Source organism: Stegodyphus dumicola, chromosome 2 (assembly GCF_044657685.1).
Source record: "Stegodyphus dumicola isolate Sdum_Otavi_A_Nest chromosome 2, ASM4465768v1".
NCBI lineage: Eukaryota > Metazoa > Arthropoda > Arachnida > Araneae > Eresidae > Stegodyphus > Stegodyphus dumicola.
The window spans coordinates 197,899,099-197,912,885 of NC_140769.1; the positions used below are offsets into that span (position 1 = coordinate 197,899,099).

Here is a 13,787-nt window from a genome sequence, read left to right on the forward strand (position 1 = left end):
CTGAACTACAAGAAAAGTAGGTTCAAACGGTAAAACACGGTTCAAAAGTGCAATCATATAGAGCTGCATGTAGGGTGCAAGTATTGGCAATCTTGGAGTTCATTAATGGCACAATGGAGTATCATGTCTATTTGAATATACTTAAATGTAATCTTCAACAAAACGAACAACAACAACAACTTTAACAAAGCACCCGTAAGGGGGGCTTCTTTTATGCAACAACTTCTACTTCCATCAAAACTACGGCACTTTATGTTCGTCTGCGGTTGCTGTATTATACGCCCAACACTCCCAATCATCCAATTCAATACCTTGACTTAAATCACATAAAACATTTATGGAAAAAACTTTAAAAATGTGTAAGGAGACACGATATACGGAATGTAGACCATTTGAAAAGGCTTAGAAGAATGGGACACAATTTTTTCTAAAGCAACGAAAAGTTGGAGAATTCTATTGCAAATATTCTCAAGGCTGTTATTAGAAACAGAGGATTAACCACATAGAATGCATTTTATTCTGACATTTCGTCACTATGTTTTCATTTTTGTCCTTCATTTTGATGAATTGAAACGTTTATTCAATTTTGTAAGTTTATTAATTAGATATTTTGTAGTAAGCTTTATAATACTCAGAAGGTTATATAAATAATTTGATAAAAATATTGATTTTTAAAACGTTTCTCGCAGTGTATGACAAAACGCAAAGTATACTTTCACTTATGTCCATCACTGTATATCTGAATTCGTAAGACAACTTGCTATGGAAATATGATTTATGCAAAGCACCAGGAAACTACTTTCAGTAAAACACAATAGAATGATTTGATACAAGCTCCAAAAGGTTTACGTTTAAGATGACCCTCCTACTTAAAAACTATGGGTCTCGCCATTTAATTTACATAAATATTCTAGGCTGAGTGAATATTGTAATAACAACCGAGTAAAAAAGAACGAAGTTTAAATCATGATCAAAATATTAGTAAAACTTAGAGAAATAATTTCTACAACTGTAGCTTCAAATTACAATGATAATTATAATCTTATGAATAACCTGAATGATGAAATAATAATAATAATTATAATCTTATGAATAACATAACAATCTTATTAAAGATGCAACATATTTTTCTAATAATTATTTGTAAATTTATTCACTGCTCTGATTTCTGACACTAATTAAGATTTTACAAAATGGTTACCTGTGGAAAGTTTTCGATAAGTGTCCAAATAGTGTACTTTTCATATGTGCTATTCTCATACTGTAGGGAGATCTGTAAGAAATAAAAGTTAATAACTTATCGGTTAGAATACGCGTTCCATATGTTTAATAATAAATTTTTGAAGTATCCTACTTTGAAGATAAGAGAAAAGTCTGGGTGTAGTAGTGATTACAAGTAGTTATAATCAAAGCAAAACAAAAATAAACCGTAGCATAAATGTCTCAGAGAAAAATAATTTCCTTGTTATTTTTAATGCACCAAACCGTTTCAAATGCATTATTTCTGATAATACATTTCATATAATACATTCCAGCAATATCATTAAGTCTTAAGAATAGGATTCAAATGAAAAAGTAAAAGTAAATACAAAAGGATAATTACATGGTAACTCAGCATCGACAAGAGGCATAAATAAAAATCATGCAATTATATTCGTATGTGCTTATAAATTTTAAAGTCTATTACATTAAAGCATATTCATATAAAATCCAGCTTTAAGTCTCTGAAGATTTAATGTAACAAATACTATAATTTACAATACAGATCGTTTGTATTATTCTATGCCTAATTATGTTATCAAAAAGCATTGTTTTCACGGTTTAAAATTCCATGGAAAAAATTAATGAAGATTGATATAAAAAAGTCTACATTTAAGTTCACTATGTTTCTCATGTTTTCTTTCGCTTGAATTAAAAAAAAAAAAAAACTTTCGAAATCTAGCATAACTATCTGAATATATCTGGAATTGTAGAAATACCATTTGGAATTTGGAGCTGAAAATATTTTGAAAATTGACAATGCTCTCTTTGGAAATTGATCCTAGGTCTTCCGTGTAGCTCTCTGTTATTCTCATAACCAAGTCCCGGATTCTGATTACATGTGCATTTTTTTACAATTTTTGAGTATTTCCATCTTTTAAAGAGTTTTTAAAATGTTTAGAACATTTTGAGATACATCCTAGTAATAAAACTGAAAAATAAAATAACCTCTAAATAACACTTTCTCAATTCTTACGAACTCATGTGTACTAGGTAGGCATGACCTATCCACAGAAAACTGATTATAATATGTTAGGCCTATCTCTCACCTATCTGCTTTCCACAAGATACGATCGTTACTTCAAAAGAATGCTTCCACTGACATTTCATAGCTTTCTAAGACATTTTGTGCATGTTCAGTTCCACAGGATTACACGCAGAAGAAAAAAAGCTTTTCCTTAGACACATTCTTGGCATTAGACATTGACAGCAACGTATAATACGTTTTCCTACCCTGATAACATCACTGTATTTTATTTAATTTTTGGCTCATTTGGTATAGTCTGTCGACGGTAAGTTGGCGAATGAATTTGAATATTTCCATTTTTAAGAAGGGACTATTAGATTAAGAATGTTGTGAATGTAAAAGACGTTTGACTACCGTACCTTCCGACAGAAAATTGGTTTGCTTCGAAAGTACAGTGGAAACGAGCAGTGCTTTAAAAACTTTTGAATAATCATGCAGCTTTATACAACAGATCCAATTTCAGGATCCTTATTTCAGCTATTAAATGCTTACAAGCACAAGAGATGGAACTTGTCGATGCACTAAGTAACATTGAGAAATTACACGATGTTTTAAAAAGACCGTAGGTAATGTTTCAAATACTGCATTTAAGGAATTCAGGACTGTTTTGACAATAACTGTAGCTTCTAAACTTTGCGAAAAATATTCTGCATATGGTCAGGCAAAGTAGGCTCTTGAAACGGAAGAAGAGTTAACGATAAATGATCCAGTTATTTTTTTCATGTGTGCTCCGACAAGTGCAGTAGGTGTCGAGAGAAGCAGCTTCTTCAGGTATAAATCTTACATACTGACAACAAAAGATCTTTCGAAAATATTAAAAATTTTCAATAATTAGGTTCTAATGCAATAGAATCGTGTAAGATTGAAAATTAGGGGAAAATGTAAAATTTAAGTGACAGTGTGTAATTGTTTGGATTTTATTCATTTGTCAATGTTTGTGAATTGTGTCATTTCTTTTATTATTTTTTTGTTTTTCGGGTAACGTCTTTCTAATGTGTATTTTTTTCATTTTAAGTGATTTTAAATTAAATTCTAATCATTAAATTATTTCCATTTTTAAGGGCACTTTCAATGAATAGTAAAGTCATCAAAATCCAAGCTCTGTTTAAGTGACCCAGAAGGGATAAGGAAACACAACTTCCTTTTATCCTTCCCATACCTCGAAAGCAAGATGAAATGACTCTCGGTGGGTCGATCCACGTTTGAAAGATCCATTATATACTCATCAAAAATCCATTTCCGGTTTTTAATATAGCGCACAAATATTTTGAGTGATGCAGCATACATATCTCAGATTCTTTCGCAGAATGTTAAAGGAGCGCGGTTCACTGTTCGCAACGTTGCTGCTCGTGTCGGTGAGAATCTCATGACTGTGAAACGGTATGAAATCGATGAGTCCATGAGGAGCATACTGAATGTCATGCAAGATCTCTTTTGCCCCGAGCCGCCACTAACACTGGAGACGACAGCTATGTTGTGCTCTCAGCCTTGTGAGATGGTTCTACTCTGAATCAGGATCTGAATCTGAACAAGGCTCATGCGCAAGACGTCAAGTGTCCACATTGAGATTGCAACGATGTCTGCAGTGTCACGGACAGTTAGCTCCACGATCGTTTTTGTGTCTTTCATTGGCGCTACAACAGGAACAGGCAGCAGACGAATTCGGTCTCCGTATCATATACGTACCCTTACGTGCTTACCCCCCGGGTCATTTATTGAACTGGCTGAGATCTGTACTCTAGCAGTCTCGGTTTTGACAGTTTCGGCACAAAATAGTCGAACATATATTCCGGTAACCTATGGATTACAATTTTAGTATAACAGGAGCCGATAGAGATGTTGGTGTTGTTCTCTCAAATGAGTAGCAAGTTGACGACCAGACATTTTTTTATCTATAGGCTCCACACCCTTCGTCGTGATTTGAAGAAATTTTTAATCCGTGACTCTGATATACTGGAGTGCCTGGGGCAAGCGGTGCAGTGAATGTATCCGTATTCTGAGGCACCAACAAAAACGAAAGTTACCAGCTGGCATTCGTGATCGACATATGGGCCCAGCATCTAGCATGCTGGTATAGGGTGCCGCTGGGTACACAGCCCGGTCACCTCATGTTCGTTTAACCAATAATGTGGACAATCTCTATTATATTTCTCACGTGTCAAAGCCACTAGATGTGCCTTACTTTCGAAGGCTGCGTAGCGCCCTCTTTCAACAAAATAGCGCGTGACAGCATATTCACTCATACTGTTCTGAACTTCTTTGATGTACAGGGTGTTTGATTGTTGCCCTGCTTAGCAAGTTTTTAGATATCTTACCCATTGAAAAAAATCTGGTCATGGGTTGGTAAGAGACTGGCATGCCACCACTTGCCAACGACTACGATTGGTGACTTGACATAGAACTGGAGCCACATGAAAGAAGCAAGATCAGTAGATTGAGGTGAGGTTCTTTCCAATGTTGATGTCAGTTACTCACAGATATGGGAGAAACGATCACAGAAAGGAAGCAGGAGATTGCTTTTGAACAGACTAGAAGTCTGTGGCATCATACAAAAGCAAATCTTGTCATGTAATAACAATGTATTTACTTGTATCTGAAATCCAAGCTCATGTCGACCTGACGCCCAGTTGGATTACACCCATTGTTTCTGCTAGACGTGCTCTGTGTACTGAATTCTACATGTTGTGTGCCCCAAACCACCTGCAAATTTAATAATGTCTCTCATTATATGCGCAATAAATAAGATTCTGCTGTTTACGTTCATTCCTGCTATAGCAGTTTTAATGGTAAGTAGCTGTTATTGATTGGAATATTTTTAGCACTTCTAATAAAGTCTTCTGAGTATCCATATTTTCAATATTGCGATAAAAACCTTGTCTGCCATAAACCTTTTAGTGCCAACAGTTTCAATATTTTAAAATGCATGACTCAAAATAGCGTAATTTAAACATTAAAAAAATATTTTTCCTGAACATATTAATAATATATTGCAACAAAAATTATATTATTCTTCGAACATCATAATAAAATCAGTTTCTTAAGCCTTACTATCTATCCATAGCAAAATAGCTAACTCTATTGACATTTAACTCTATGCAACAGTGTTAAAATATAAATCTGAATTAAATTCTGAATCACTATAATTTGCAAGCTTTTATATATGCTACCGTCTTTTTATTTTGTTCAAACACTAGTATTTGTTTTTTGATATTTTCATAGTTTCCAATTTATACACTTTATTTCCGAAAGAGTGAAGAATAAAGTGGATCCTTTAAAACTTCAATTCTCTTAACATTGAATTTTACATTTTTATCAATAATAAAGATTGATTTCACAAATTTGCAGTAGCAGATTATTTTTTTTAACTCAAGTATAAACTCGAAATATTTGAAATCAAAAGATGTATGAAACATAGTTAAATAAGTATGTTCTTGCCAGAATGTTAATAAGCTAGCGCTCGTATATTTAAATGAGGTAGAAAGAAGTGGTATTTAAGGGAAGATTTTGGAAAATGATTTTAGAGCATGTTGTGCCTGCTTGAAGGCCACGTCGCTATCTTGATTTACTAGCGATTAGATTTCTGAGGCGCTGAACGTTTCTAGCCATTAGCTTGTTATACCGACTTTTACGAGTCAGAGCCATCCTGCGCGTTAAATTATCCTATGAGCCGTTAGGCTAAACTTACTACATTTAATTTTAAGTTCATCGTTACTTTTTTGAGTAAAGTCAAAAGTGTTGGCTTCGAGAAGTCAACACTTTTGACTTAACTCAAAAACCTCGAGTTTAGAGAAGTCAAAAGTGTTGGCTTCTCTAAGCTCGAGGCTGTGCCATCTGTGATTATATTGAGTGAATAACGTGTTCTCTACACCCTTCTATGGACTTTGTCGTATTTAAGACCTGAGGATAATTCCTCACAGAGTATTCTAGGTCTCGTTAGTTTACGCTAGTAACTAGTAAGTCTCCGAAAACTGATATATAATCAACAATTGTGTACAATTATTAGATGTGCTTTGCACGTTCGTGGACTATTATCAAAACCGTTGCGTAGAATGATATGTCTAAATTAATGTAATCAAATAGTAAACGCTCAAAATTATCAAGAAAAATAACAATATTCAATGGAAAACGAAAAATATTCTGTACTTACATTGGCAAGCTCGATTTCAAAATTGATCATATCTCTCAAATCGTTTCTCACTTCAGAATTGTCAAAATTCCACGTGTGAGTTGGGTAAGTGGCTTTATACTCTTGTTCACAATAGCCAATTACTCTATCGATGAATAATCGGTAGGATGAGCGAGGGTCTTTGTAGTACTCAGAAGTGCCGGGTGTCAAATAGCTACGAATATTGGAATAATTTAATGCAAACGATGGGCGATCCAGCTTGAAAAGAAACAAAAATTATTAATATTAGATAAGATTACTTATTAGATGTTCAACTACCAATATTTTAACAAATTTGCAGTACTTCCCCCCTCCCCGGAAAGAGGTCGTTGTAGGCTGAATAAAAAAAAGAAAGTATTCATTACGCCTATAATATCCAAGAGGTGATAGGTCGAATGTGCAGACAAAGTGCAATCTTTCTGATTGCTAGAATCGAGAATTTTCGATTTGAACAAATCACTGGAAGAAACACTTTTATTTGCTGTGTGCGTGACTTATAACATACCGTTGCGATTTAAATACAATTAATACTTTTTTTTTGAAAAGAAGCATATACCCAGTATGCTTCCTTTTTATATATAATCAAAAATCAATGCAAGATGTAGCCCTAAAGCTTTAGATAGGCAGTAATATTGTTAATGTAAGATAGAATCTGCGTAATTACCGTATTTCCTGGAATATTTTCCCCCAGCTCATTTAGGACTAGGTTCTGAAAATTTAAAAAATATTCGAATAATATTTTCCATATCCATTATTGTACACTGGTTTTCCCTCTGAGGGCTAGTTTATTGATAAATTGTATTTCCTTAATTATTTTTATATTTATTCAGTGAATTCGGTTTCCATTTGTATTTTTTTATTAGCATTTCATCCATTTTATTTTCCCTTGCATATACTATTTAAAACGTATTTTGTGCAGATTCTTCATTAAGCTACCTGGATGCGGCAAGTGTTCTTGCACTTAAGGAGCTTCCGAAATATGTAATTTCACCTTACTTCAGTTATTTAAGTTCCAGCTCATTGGAGCGTTATCTGCTGTTGATTTATTCGATTTTTAGAAATCAGGAAATTGCATCCGAATATTCATTCAAATATTCTCCAGACTTGTGTACATTACTACAGTGGTTCACATGAAAATAAGGACATTCCTGTATATCTGCAATGCAAATTACAGTTTGAAAGTCGGTGTAAAATAGTCGAGCTATAAAATGTATGAGACGACATGTTCTAACTGTTGAGGAGTAATAACTTTTGTAGTAATATCTCTATTTAACAATTAAAATGGGTAGAGCTTCAAAACTAGTTTCATAGGAATTCAAAAATTTACAACGTTTTTGTCACGAAAGCCGCTCGATTTCAAAAGGATCATCGACCAATGATTCTGCTATTACTTTAATATCAGAGTCAACCATAACGAATCAAAGGACTTAAAATGAAACAGAAAAATAAAAAAATCAAGAAGAATTCAGTCTAAAAAATGAACTACATGGAGCAAGTCCTCTGGTTCATTTTTCCACTCTGAAACTTTTAGTTAAGAGAGAAAGTATAAAACACTTGAGAATCTATGTCTTCGCTCAGTGGAATTAATAAAGGTGATAGGTTGATGAAAACGTTCATGCCGTTTTTTAGAGATTTAGATTACAAGTGGATCTGGCGTCGTACATAACACTGTGATGATTATAATTTTCAGCCGATTAAAACTTAGGGGGATAGCATATAAAGGTAACATGCCTGTAAGGTAAACCATTTGATAAAAAATTTCAAACGGTTTATAATGACAAAGAATGAGGAGCATATCAAACATTGTTTGTTGTAGACTAAACATTCATCAAGTGCACGGAAAAGATGCGTTTGACAATAGTACATGTTGCTGGATTCGAAAATTCAGAGATGGAAACAGAATATGAAAAAATCAACCACGTTCCTCATCTTCATCAGCGGTTTCTGACCAGATTCCAAACCAAGCTATACTGAATGCTTCCAATGCAACTGAAGGAATAGAGAAATGCTCAAAATAATACTCGTCGCACAATTCTTTTGAAGTCGAATGCACGTGCTCTTTGCTTTATTGTTGTAAAAAAAAAACCATTTTTGGAATGAGTTATTACGGGTGAGGAGAAATGGATACTTTGCTGTAACATGGAATTTCCAAGGACAGCGTGTCGTAGCAGAGCCTGCTCCACGCAAGTCAAAAGATGAACTGCCTCTCGAAAACGCTTTGTTAAATGTATGGTGGGAAATGAAGGGAATAATCTACTGAGATTAACTCCTGTATAACCTAGTCATTAATGCTGACATGTACTGCCAACTGTTGAACATACTGAGGTTAAAATCTATCGAAGGACAATGCGTTATTTTTCAGCATGGAAACTCCAGCCTTTATGGATCTTTAATAATTCGGAAGAACGTACTCGACTTTGATTGAAAGATTCAAACTTTATTTTTTCAGAGTATCATGTTTTTCGATCGTTACAGAATTCATCGGAGAAAGCAGCATTACAAGATCTTTTTTATTCTAAATCAAGGGATTTTTATCGCTGAGGGATAAATCTACACAAAAGCAGATACCAAGGAATCTCATTAAATATTCGTGATTACGTCAATCTCTACTTTTTCTTTACTTGCTGTTCTTTTTCACCTAAGAAAATGGGACGAAGGTTCCCATCGCTCCGATACTTACTCAGAAAGCCATTAGCTAAATAACTCTGCTATGAATTTAACACTTTGGTTTTAAATTTGTTGTAGGTATTATGAACAAGGTTATTCAAGATCATTACACTTTTCTTAGATTATTAAAAGTACGTCATATTTGTTATGAAGTGTGTCAGAGCAATGTTGCAGTATTTCATAAACTAACATAATCAAACAAACCACCAGTCGCTACACATTTGAGAATACACAATATCATTAAGGATTTATGGTTAACCGTTTATTTAGCACTGCCTAGAGAAACCTAAATATGTTCGCTTACGATTCAGCCTCAATCACTTTTTGTTCTGATAAAATAAGGATTTAGAATAAGGTATGCAATGTTAATCAATATAAATTCGCTAAGAATCGTGTACTAACCTTTATGATGTAAGCCGAAGTGTTTAGGGGGTTTTCCGTAACAGACAAATTGAACAGAATATCGTGGCTATATCCCAGACCACGGAAATCAATGAGATTGTAACGCCAGTTAAAAGAGAGTTTAGACCAGTTCTTGCCCGACGATATCGGCCAATTCCAACGACTAATCATGTCTACCATAGGTTCACCTCCCTGTTCGTCGAGGGTTTCTGTCGAAATAAAATGTTATGTGAATAAAGAACAAGAAGTTTTACTATTAATACAAGTTTATTATTGTAATATTTAATTGAATTTATATTTAGAGCAACTTGCTCTACATAATGTCTTTTTGTTTAACTTCTTCTCTTGAATTAATTAAAATGCCTAAGTATTTGTTCATCCTATGGCTCTAAAAGAAAAGAACTAAATATTACGTAACTCAAAAACTTACTATTTTGAATGAAAATATGAGAAACACTTTTCCGACTTCTACTCCTAGAATGCGTCAAATTCAAGTATTATTTTACACAGCCGCCCAAAAGGGAAAGTGGTTAGTGACTCTGATTATCGTACCGAAGGACCCGTGTCCGAATTTCGGAGAAGGCCAGAATGCTTTCATTTTCGTGTCCGTTTCTATTCCTTCTTATTTACACTTTGTAATTAAAATTAACTATAATTCGAACAACTTGCTCACAGTAGGAATCCCAGTGAAACATGATTTTCAGACGTCGAATCGATTATATAAAAGATATATCTCTGAATGTGATAAACTTTTCTATCTATTTTATGTGGTTAGTTGGCAAGTAATGTATGCATTTGCACATTTTTAAATGAAACAATGCCCACCTTTTGCCAGTGAACAATTGGCCATTTGAAACAAGGCGTTTTACGAAGCCACAAGAAATTTTAGTAATAAAAGGAAAGCTTTTATCAGCGATATTAGATATAAATAGACCTGTACTAGATTAATTTAGGCCAATATAATAATATGGTAAGCAAAGAATGTTTTGTATCAAAACAGCCTACATTATTCTTTAAATATCCCATGAAATGCACTAAAACATTACTCAAAAGTGATAAATCAATCACTAAGAACATTTATAAAAACAATTAATAAGTTGAGTAAAATTAATATTTAACAGAAACAAAATTAAATTCAAGTAACAAATAAAGGAAAAGAAAGTCAGGCTCAGCTTCAGTTATTCTACGGTAATTTATCTGCTGGAGCAAAATTTAATAAATTGGAACTTAATATATGCTGCATGAATTAAGAATTTCTTAACTCTGAAATTAGCTTCAGTTAAAAAGTAGTTCGATTACTTTTCAACTACATTTAATTTACAGGGAACTTCACTTAATGAATTATGACTATTTCTATTATTTTGTGTATTCCTTTAAAGAGGACATTAGAATTTTTTTTTGGAGGCCAGAGAGCTGAAATATTATCAACGGCTTTCGCCGGGAATCGAACCACGGACCTCTGGAACACCGGCCCAGCTTGCAGAACCACTACACCACGAAGGCACGCTAGGAAGGCGGGAGAAATACCTTATACCTTTAAGGCGAAATCATTCAGCACGCTATGAAAAGAAAGCCAACGCATTGTACAAAGGTATTGTGAGATTCTTTTCATGTGCTATTCTCTATCGCTAATGGGAAGCTTGAAACGGAAAGGGTTCAATTCCCAGCTCATCTTAGCAAGATATCAAGTCTTTAGTTTTCTCTCGAAGTTTCATAATAATACCACTGGAGGTCATTTTGGTATAAAAAAGATACCCTAACAAGTTCACAAACATTACTTCTGGGACAAAGCAGATTTAAAAAAAGAGATGAAATCCTGTGATGCGTATGGAACTCAAGAAAGTTCTAGAATAGTTACACAAGGAAGATTACAGTTCTACAATGTGAAAACATTATTCGAAAGGATTCTGTGGATATTCTCGGGCTTTATCTCGTACAACTCGGGGTGACTAATACATTCTAAGTGTTCTGGATTACTTTAGTAAGTGGCTGAATTTTATGCTACACCCGATCATGAAACTTCGACTATGGCAGAAGTTCTAATGGAAAACTTGATTTCATGATTTGGAGGGCCTCTTCTAATTCAGTCTGAGGAAAAAAAAACAAATTTTAGGTTTTCCATATTTAAAAGATTATTTAAAATTCTCGTTATGGAGAAGATTCATCTACAATCTTAATCTCTACCATGCTGATTGGCATATTAAGAAATTTGATAGAACAATATTAGACTATCTCCCGCTGTTCGTATCCCAAAACCAGCAGAACTGTGATCAGAAACTGCCAATCCTTCTCCTAGTATACAACAGTGCCATTCGTAAGAACATAAGATTTTCTCTGTTTCGGCCGTGATCTTCGTCTACTATATGACCTGCGTTTCGGACGATCGTCGGATATACCATTTTCACCACCTGATCAATGCGTGGAAGGTCTTCAGGGGCGTTTAGAAGAGATTCATCGGTTCTCCAGGGAAATGATCTACGCGACGAAGGAGAGGATTAAAACGAGATACAATGCTAATTTGACGGAGAGGGATTTAAAAAAAGAGATAAGTCTCTTTTTGGAGTTCTAAGAAATGTCGACGAATCTTACCCTAGCTGAAGACATTCTAGGAAAGACCTTTCCATGTGGCCAAGAAACTGAATATCTAGCATCTATGGTGTCAGAATATTTGAAAACAGAAAATATCACTCAGACGAATAATCCAGCTTAGTCATTAGATATGAAGCCGATTTAGCATGTGTGGAATGCCCTAGACCGCCGTATTACAGCTGAGCTACTGCTAAACAAGGGCTGAATACTGGGAATTCGACGGAGATTTCATCCCAGTGAATGGGCTGGATGCTGATAGGTTTGCGCTCCCTAATGTTCCTACGGACATTCTGCTTCGACTGACTTCTCCGAGCGGACTATTTAGACTGAGTTAAGCTCTAAAAACCAGGTCCTTCTGTTACCCCCTTCTGATGGAATCAGATGGTCCTACTATGTGTAAAGTAAATACGAGCTAGTCTCTCTTAGAACGTTCTCTTTGAAGGCATTTCTACCCTTACCCGACCATGCATCCTAGGCTGCTTGGTGGCATTAAGAAAACGTGATCTAACTTAGAGAATTGCAACACATCAAATATCACATTAGATCATCCAGAATTTGAAAAATCCACGTCGCTGTTTTGAAGGATATATCTTCAAAAGAATGGCGTGCATTTGTGCAATACGTGATCAACAGTTTGAAAAATTCTGCGAAATCGAGATGTAAGGTTTGTATTTCTGCTATGACCATACATTAAACTCAATATGTCTGTATCATTTTTATAAATTTTGACGTACATTTAATATTTTGGAATTTGTCAATTAGGGAATATTCTAATTTACATTAATTAGTACTTTAATAATAGGAATAATACGTCACTGGACGTTTTGAAGCAGAAAACTTGAGACTTGTGCCATGCCCTTACTGGGATTGGAACTCCGAATTTCCCGACTGATAGACAAGTCTGCTTTCAATTGCACAACGAAAGCATGTAGAGAGGAAGAAGAAAATATCTTGCATACTTTTGTACACATTGTTTTTAATCATTTTGTCGTAAAGCAACAGCTAAATTTTACTTCTGTTGGTATCTTTAATTCTGATGAGCATCGTAGAAAGTGTCACAGTGGTTATCGTTCGATATATTATATATATATATATATAATTGACAGATTAAGGTATTGATTTAAAATTACTCTTACTTGTGTCACTGCAGGTAGTATAAAGTCTTTTTAACTTTTTAATATAGTCAGCGTCGTTCTCATCTTCTTCGATTTCTAAGATAGCTAGAAATAAAAACAATTCGCATTTATATAAATGAGACCTCGATCTTCTTTCCTTCTTTCTTATTAAATTCTCCATTTGAACTGAGGGGCGCTACCTTTTGCAGTATTTTTAAAATGAAAGACATGTGTTGATATGACGACGATGTATCTTAAAACTTGCACAGCAATATTACGAATATTTATATTTTTTAATTTCCATGGCAAAGAACTAAAGATTGAGACACAATAACACACCGCATAAGTACTAATTCAGAAGTCAAACAACAAAAATCAGCGTTAATTTTCAAAATTTTCACAGGACTAGTTTCGAGGGTTTTACCGAACCACCATCCTCAGCTACAAAACCGCAAATGAACAAGCTAGAAAATAATGATTAGATAAGATAAGAAATTTTGGCCAAGAATAAGCAAGTGGCACCATCTGTTGGTGAAACCAGAACTAAAACATAATTTCTTTA

General features: G+C 34.3%; 1 protein-coding gene across 1 annotated transcript in view; it reads right to left on the reverse strand.

The window, feature by feature from the left end:
• Positions 1–13,787, reverse strand: part of LOC118197900 (neprilysin-2-like) — a 73,359-nt gene that overhangs the window by 44,194 nt on the left and 15,378 nt on the right. The window contains exons 4-7 of the mRNA XM_085811616.1: positions 13,247–13,330; positions 9,522–9,730; positions 6,435–6,671; positions 1,202–1,273 (exon numbers count right to left, since the gene is read on the reverse strand). Coding sequence (XP_085667742.1) covers positions 1,202–1,273; positions 6,435–6,671; positions 9,522–9,730; positions 13,247–13,330 — 602 coding nt within the window. The remainder of the gene's footprint in view (positions 1–1,201; positions 1,274–6,434; positions 6,672–9,521; positions 9,731–13,246; positions 13,331–13,787) is intronic.